Below are 7,797 nucleotides of genomic sequence, written 5' to 3' on the forward strand. Positions count from 1 at the left end.
TATTATATATATAAGCTAACGTTGATATAAATAGTATATATATATATATATATATATATATATTACTTTTATTTTTTATAAAGTAATATAATATAAGTTATTATATGACTCTATATATAGAAGTTAATCATGTATATATATACTTATATGTCAACGTGTAGGTTTTTTTTTAATAATAATAATAATAATTAATACATTAATATTAGAAGTAGGATTAGAGTTTGCGCTTTTAGGGTTTGGGCTTTTAGGGTTTAATTAAACCATATATAAGCATCCAATTTTTTTCTTTTAACGTTTCTTCTCTGCTCTCCCTCCCTCATCCATCTCTTTGTTTGGAAAATCGTAGCTCTAAATTAGGTATGCTTTTTTTTTCTATCTGGTTCGGATTCTTTGAAAACGGTTTCTTAAAACGCTTGCCCTGGTTTCAAAAACTAAGTTTTTGCGTTGATTCTTTTTGAAGAAGTTAGTTTTAAGTGTCTTCTATCTAAATCTGTAATCAAAAAATATTTTTATGAAATACAGAATATTTTCCGATTATTTTCAAATCAGTTCACAGACCTGAGACCTATTCTCAATTTTCAGACTTTTAAACGTTTACTGTGGATTCAAAAAATTGGTTTTGCGTTGATTCTTTTTGGAAAATTTACGTTTAAATGTCTTCTATCTAAAACTTTAATCGAAAAATATTTTTATGAAATAAAAAATATTTTTATGAAATAAAAAATATTTTATGATTATTTTAAAAACGGTGCACAGATAGTTTTTGGAAAATATTTTAAAGTTAGATTTTAGCACTTCTTTTATTTTTAATAAATAGTTAAAAACTTATTTTGGCCGTGGTGCCTTTACAAAAAGTGATCAAAATTATGTTTTATACGTACTGTAATTTTCACAGAAGTTTTCTCAGAGTTTTAGTTTTTCACCGAAACCCTAATAACCAAGGGTATTTTCGTAATTTCACGTTGACATATGTGTGTTATGGTATGATATGGTATGGTATGATAAATTATGAATGATATGTTCTGATATGCTGAGTTTATGATATGGTATGGTATGTTATGTTATGTGATGATATGATATGGTATGGTATGTTATGTGATGATATCTTATAATTATAATACTTATATCATGTTCTTATTTCTAGTCATGTTATCGTGTATATTTTATGTCATACGTCATTCATGCATGTCACGAAAAAAAAAAGTGAAAAGATAAAGATAAGCAAGGGAGTCGTACCGCCTCGAACTACGGAGGTCTTAAGGAGAATTTCTCGAGCCGACTTACGGGCCCAAATGGGGAAATTTCCCGTGCCGAGGCCCTAATAAGTTTATAAGATAGAACGAAGTGTGGGACCTTGCAACCTCATATCTTCGTCTCTAAAGTGTGCACTGAAATAGGTATGACTACCCTAGTGGCACCCCGAATTAAAAGTTGATAGAATCAAAAAAAGAAAGATCAAGTCACCGTTTAGTTTTAAAATACTAATAACCGGTTCATGCATTGCATTACTCTTTTTATTTTGTGAGCTTTATATTATTCTCGCTGAGCGTAAGCTCATCTCTTCGAAAAAAAATATACGTCTGTGTTGTAGGTAAACAACTTATGAGCAAGTGAGGAGGGTGGATCAGCGGCGACGATGGTGAAATGGTTGGGTTATGGTTGCCGTTTTCGAAAATAAAAGACTTCCGCTTTGCTTTAAGTTTTTCAATAATCCAAACCCAAGGTTTTATTTTCATGGTTTAAGTTTTTTTTTTTAATTCCGTTAAAGGTTACGACTTTATTTATAGTATTTATTTACAGTGATATTTTTTTGTTTTAATTTTCGATTATGCAACTTCGAATTTTTGAGTGTTTTCGTTCGTCAAGTTTAAATGAAAATTTATTTTATGTTTTGAGTTTTCGAACTTTATGTTTTAAGTTCTGTTTTAAAAAAAAAAAATTACCTCAAATTTTCTTAAGTTTTTAATAAGTAAGATAAGTAAGACGGTCCGAAAAGTTGGGTCGTCACAATAGGGTTCTTGAGTTATATGTTTGAATGATAATATTAAAGGTTGATGAAATTATGGTTGTTTTTAATATAGGGCTCATCAAGCCCTTCTCGACCTCATGGATAAGTTTGTCACCGGTGTCTCCATGGCCAATTTTAATGATTTAAAATATATTTCATTCAAACTAGCTATTTTGTTAAAACTATTCGGCGCAACATTCAAACTGGCCATTTCATTCAAACTATCTCCATTTAAAATGACAACTGAATTGTCCATTCAAATTGGCATTTTAAATGAATGTTTGGGAATTTCATAAAAAATGCAATTCAAAAGGGAAATAAAATAATTCATATTTAATAACAACCATTTAAAAGGTATGAAATGTATTCATATTCACATTTTTAAGCATTTTATCAATATATTTATTTTCAAAAAATATAAACATATATATAGTTGTCATGTTTTCTTGTAAGTTAGAAATATAATAAAATAAATGATCATACATAAAGCTCAATTAATATGTCATAAAAATTAGGGGTGTGCACGGTCTGGTTCCATTTTTGATCAAAAAATCAAATCGGGCTGGTCTAAATGGTTTTTTAAAACTTAAACTAGACCGGACTAAACCGGTTAAAACGGGCCATTCGGTTTAAATTGTTTTGGACAGTTTTAGATCGAATTGTATTGGACCATTAGACCGTTATAAATCGGACCGCGTAATTTTGGTCTATTTTTATTTATATTTTTCTTAAATAGTAACCGACCCGTTCCATTTTTGGACCGTTTTGGACTATTCTAGACCGGCCCATATTAGACTCAACTATTTCATACCTATTTTTTATTAATTTTTTTAATAACCGGTCCGGTCCTGTCTAGACCCCGGTTTAAAAATTTTAGATCGGACCGAACCATTTAAAAGTACAAACCGGACCGGTAAAATTTTAAACCGGACTGTTGGTCTAAAAATCACTGATCCGGTTCGGTTTACGATTATACCAGTTTTTTATCTGCCCTAATAAAAATCGTAAAACCCTCCTAATTTAATTTTTAGAGATCTTATATAATGCTCATTCTTACACATGATCTGGTGGGTGATTGAAATGTGAAATTGATTTTTTGACTACTAATTCAGGTTATTGACAAATGGACAGTTCAAATCAAATCTGCCACTGGTATTTGCTCTCGTAGCACTGTTATTATATGTGTAGACTTGAATAAACTAAATGATGCTTCGAATAAACCTGTATTGACATTGGTATCTCTATTCCGGAGAATGTGCCATTTTTTGGGTGTTAGGATGTGTTTGGAACCTGAATTTTGCAATAAATAAAAATGAAAATTTGGAAGAAATTGTAATCGTTTGTATATATTTAATGTATAAAATGTAATCGTTTATTTCCCTTGAATGTTTGGTTATTATTGCTCATAATTCTGTTTTTTTTAAGGAATATAATTCTGATTGTTCTTTTTATATGGTTTTTCTGATGCAATTCGATATTAAGTTGACATCTTTCAAGATTAGAATTAATTATGAATCAATGGAACAAAGTTTTGAGGTATGTATCAATCAAAAAAAGTTGGTGTAAAAGAAATGCAATGAAAATCTATGATATTTTAAATTTTTTATAGTTAATTAAGTCTAAATTTCTAAAAACGATTAAAGCACGACTAAATTAACCATTTAACACGATTATTAAATTGGTTAATTTAAACGGATATGAATCTGTAAAAAAATAAATGGTCAAATTTGGGTTCATATTTTAAACACGATTAATAAATGGTCGGATTTGGTTCTAACAATTTTTTTCGAAAACATGATAAACACGACACGATTACACGAAATTGCCACCCCCAATATTAATACTTCTACATTTTAAAGTGGCTACTATGAACTTTGACTATTTTACTTAATATTAAGGGGAAAAAAAAATTTGAATTGGCTATCTAGTATAAAATAAATCCTTTATTTAATTGACTTACTTACTCTGCGTGAAGCCCTAAAACCCCAGACCGAACTCGCGCTACTCTAACAACCTTGTACCAATGGACGACCTTCTAGCAACGGCTGAGAAAAAGGTGATTCCTTTCGCTATCTCGCGCCTTCCGTCATTACGCTTTTCCTCTGAGCGGAACTATCGAAATTTTTGCAGTTATATGTCACGAAGAACTTGCGATTTTTTTTTTTTTTTTTTTAATGTTCGTGTTCGACAGGCTCTGATTGAGATCGTGAGGTTGGTTCAGAAAAGAGGATTGAAAGGAAGCGTTGGAAATTGGAAAGAGTTTTTGAATAGCCACGATAGAAAGTTTGGAGCTTCTTTGAGCGATCCCGCGAGGCGCTCCAATGACGTTTTGATTGCTTTTCTCAAAACTTTTGTTGAAGAAGATCACTTGAAGGTTCTTTTCCTTTTTTTTTACTTTATGTTATTGAGATGATACTTCATTTTACTAACTAAGTTATATGTGCAGTTCTTGGCTAATGTTATCAAATCCTATTCTAAACGCAATATTGTTCAACAATTTACCAAATCCCCAAATGACGAATCCCCTGAACAGGTGATGATTTTTTTTTTCTTTTTGATGATTGTGTTAATGTCCGAGTTTTGTTTCAAATGGTATTTTACTTGATTTTATCACAAACTTTTATGTCAATACTTTGGTAATCAGAATTATCAATTTGGATATTTGATGCATTTCCTCTTATCATTGCATACTTAGAGACTAATACGACTTCAAAATCTAATTACACTACATTAATTTCCCTAAACTATGTATTAGTATTTAATTTATTCTTATATCTACAATTCTAATGCTTATGTGTTGTTGGGCAGTACAGAGACTGGTTCGCCTAACTGTTGAACATCCACAATACCCGCTAGAGTACGCATTCCCTTCAAATGCTGAGGTGGGTGAATAGTAATAAACTCTAATTCATTAATTCAACTTCCACTAGGATCAGCACATGTTACGGATTTAACCAGAATTAGCTAGCGTTCCGATTTTTATTTTCTTTCGTTGAGTTCTTTTCCAAACCTTCCTGGTTTGTTTTCAAATGAAGCAAAATTGCTTATCCTATAAATTTTTGTTTTCAAATGTTTTAATGTTGCTTAATAAGTATTGGAAAATGGTGATTCAGGATTGGGTCATTACAAAGCCCGGTAAGAAGTCCGAGGTGATGAGATCTGATAGGATTCTCGCTGTTGACTGCGAGATGGTCCTTTGTGAAGACGGCACCGAAGCATTAGTTAGGGTGTGTGTTGTGAATCGCAGTTTACAGGTGATTTTTTTTTTCCTGAAATAAGTTTTTTACCTGTCTACTATAAGCTATCTAGTGTTTGCCAATTCATCCATGTTATATACCTTTATACTAAGCAAGTTAAACTGAAAAAAAAAACTGCTTCGAATCTGATTTTTGTTTTCCTCTCTAAAATAATGCTTCAGTTTTGAAATATGGTTTTTTCAGGTGAAAATGGATGAACTAGTGAACCCTAATAAAGCAGTTGCGGACTATAGAAGTGAGATCACAGGTGTTACTGCAGCAGATTTGGAGGGAGTTACGTGCTCATTGTCTGATGTACAGGTATGCTATCAATGTGACACATGCTAAGTTTTTTTTTTCTTATTTTATAAAAGAAATTTTCTTGTTTTAAATTAAATTATTTAAAAAAAATATAATATTATTGGTGTTTTCTTACAGAGATCAATGAAGAATTTGTTGGCCAAGGGAAACATTTTAGTTGGCCACAGCCTCAGCAACGACCTGAACGGTTTGTAGAAATGACTTTGGTTTTCAATCCCTTTTGCTTATATGTTTGTGTTTTATTATCGTCTTGTAACTATCAGCAATGAAGATCGACCATGCATGGGTGATTGATACCTCATACGTATTCAGATATTCAAACGTACCTACTGATAGAAGACCCTCTTTAAATAATTTGTGCAAGGCAAGTCATTTTTTTTATATTTTGTTGCTATCGAAGTTAAGGGCAATTTTGAAACAACTGTTCCTTGGTTATTCTTGGTTGAATGATCATGACCTTACACAAATGATATAGGTGTAAACGGTCTGAGATCTTGTCTTGTTGGTGTTATCCTTTTCTGTTAGGCTGCTCTATGGTGTTTCAAAAATGATATAAAAAATGTTGTGAAATATCCAATTCTCGTAGTTAACATATCTGTTTCCTCTTTCTGTGCTCAATGTAATAAATATCTCATGTAATTTGACAGTCTTTGTTGGGATATGAATTGCGGAGTCATGGGGCGCCGCATAATTGTTTGGAAGATGCTCAGGCCGCAATGAAGCTTGTTCTTGCTAGGATAGAACAGAAGGCCAGCGATGCTATTTCCTTGCCGCAAATGGATGTGAGTTAGACAGTATACATTTTATATTCAGTTTAAACTTTAAAAGGAAACTCTTTGCTAAATCATCTTGTAACAACTCTAGGTACCTGCAACGGAATTGTCAAAGCTATTAATTCATAGGATTCCAGTGAATGTATCCGAAGAGGAATTGCATAAGATTATGCCTGGTGATTTTACAATCGAAATCAAGGTTAGTATCAATACCCATATCCTAGCATTTTAAATGCCAAAAAGTACTCTTTGTGCACGACTGTTCAGTTATATCTCCTCTCTTCTTCTTTCTTTCTTTTTCTTGCCTTCCATGTTTGTTTTTGTTTCTTCTCCTCTATCTATCAAGCTTCTAATATTTGAATTGATTCCCACAGCAATTTAGGAAACCAGAAGCAAAGAGTTATTCTGGATTTGCCGTATTCAAAAGTCCAAAAGAAGCAAAACAAGCGTATAAAAGTTGCAAAGGCGTCAAAGAAAAGGTGCGTATGCTAAAGCCTAAATGTCATTGATTTCCATATATTATTTTGTTTGCAATTTGTGGAGTAATTATATCATTTTTTATCTTATCTTGCGTGCTAGGATTCATTTGGACGGCCACAAAAACTGGTCACGTTCCAACTCAGCACCGGTAAAAGTTGTGATGTGTATATTCGTAAAATGGAAGGTGCCAAGAGAGACTTGTCGTCTAAGAAGAGGGCTGTCGAAGTTGAGGAAGCATCAAATGTATCCAAAAGGCAAAAAACCGATGGTGAAATCGAAGAAGATGTGTCGATGAGTGAGCCGATGGAAGGGCTGAAACAAGGAACAACAAAGAAAATGAAATCCAAGAAGCGAAAAGACAAGAAAGGGAAAAGGTGAGGAGAATAAATGTTGTGGAAAGACCTCGACTTCTTGGCTTTGCAATTTCACTCTGTGAAGAGAAGTTGGTCGCATTTTTGTCCCAAAAGGGTAAAATTGGATTTAGGTTATTCATATATTGAACTGAGATTGCTCTTAACTTCTGATTCTTCGATGAGCTAGATGAGTTAGTTTGCTACGTTTTGTAACATTATTGTATTAACACTCTTTATCATTATTATCATCATTATCTATAACTTTTATCTCAGCTTTTTTTTTTTTTTTTTTTTTTTCTTGATTCGTATTTGTGCTGATATATATATATATATATATATATATATATATATATATATATATAAACAAATTAAATGACGCAAAATGCAGATTATCGTATTGAGAAAATTAATATAGCTAATTATAAAAAAAAATATAGCACATCTATATACACCAAGCAGCTTCACTATATATATATATATATATATATATATATATATATATATATATATATATGTGTGTGTGTGTGTGTGTGTGTGTATATATATATACATATATTCAAAACTGTGATGTGACGTGCAAATGACGGCTTTGTTAAATTATACGGAATATCAATTTAAAAAGTCAA

The 7,797-nt window shown here is 31.6% G+C and overlaps 1 protein-coding gene across 1 annotated transcript; it reads left to right on the forward strand.

Annotated features, from left to right (window-relative positions):
* Window positions 1-3,952: 3,952 nt before the first annotated feature.
* On the forward strand, window positions 3,953-7,457 carry LOC149389785 (small RNA degrading nuclease 1-like). Its single transcript, XM_089624497.1, has 12 exons — window positions 3,953-4,064; window positions 4,200-4,382; window positions 4,455-4,541; window positions 4,822-4,890; window positions 5,122-5,262; window positions 5,449-5,565; window positions 5,683-5,752; window positions 5,829-5,929; window positions 6,213-6,347; window positions 6,430-6,537; window positions 6,713-6,817; window positions 6,918-7,457. The coding sequence occupies exons 1-12, from the start codon at window positions 4,032-4,034 to the stop codon at window positions 7,194-7,196; spliced, it is 1,428 nt and encodes a 475-aa protein (XP_089480623.1). The 5' UTR covers window positions 3,953-4,031; the 3' UTR covers window positions 7,197-7,457.
* Window positions 7,458-7,797: the final 340 nt, after the last annotated feature.

The sequence above is a fragment of the Urtica dioica genome, chromosome 8 (genome assembly GCF_054948205.1).
Source record: "Urtica dioica subsp. dioica isolate 48M chromosome 8, U.dioica_male_clone48M_v1_H2, whole genome shotgun sequence".
NCBI lineage: Eukaryota > Viridiplantae > Streptophyta > Magnoliopsida > Rosales > Urticaceae > Urtica > Urtica dioica.

Bases quoted from the DNA above. Each gene is read 5' to 3' on its own strand.
- LOC149389785 (XM_089624497.1), top strand. From the start codon at position 4,032: ATGGACGACCTTCTAGCAACGGCTGAGAAAAAG. The intron at 5,753-5,828 runs GTTTGTAGAAAT...TGTAACTATCAG, and splicing joins CCTCAGCAACGACCTGAACG to CAATGAAGATCGACCATGCA. The intron at 6,348-6,429 runs GTGAGTTAGACA...TAACAACTCTAG, and splicing joins TTTCCTTGCCGCAAATGGAT to GTACCTGCAACGGAATTGTC.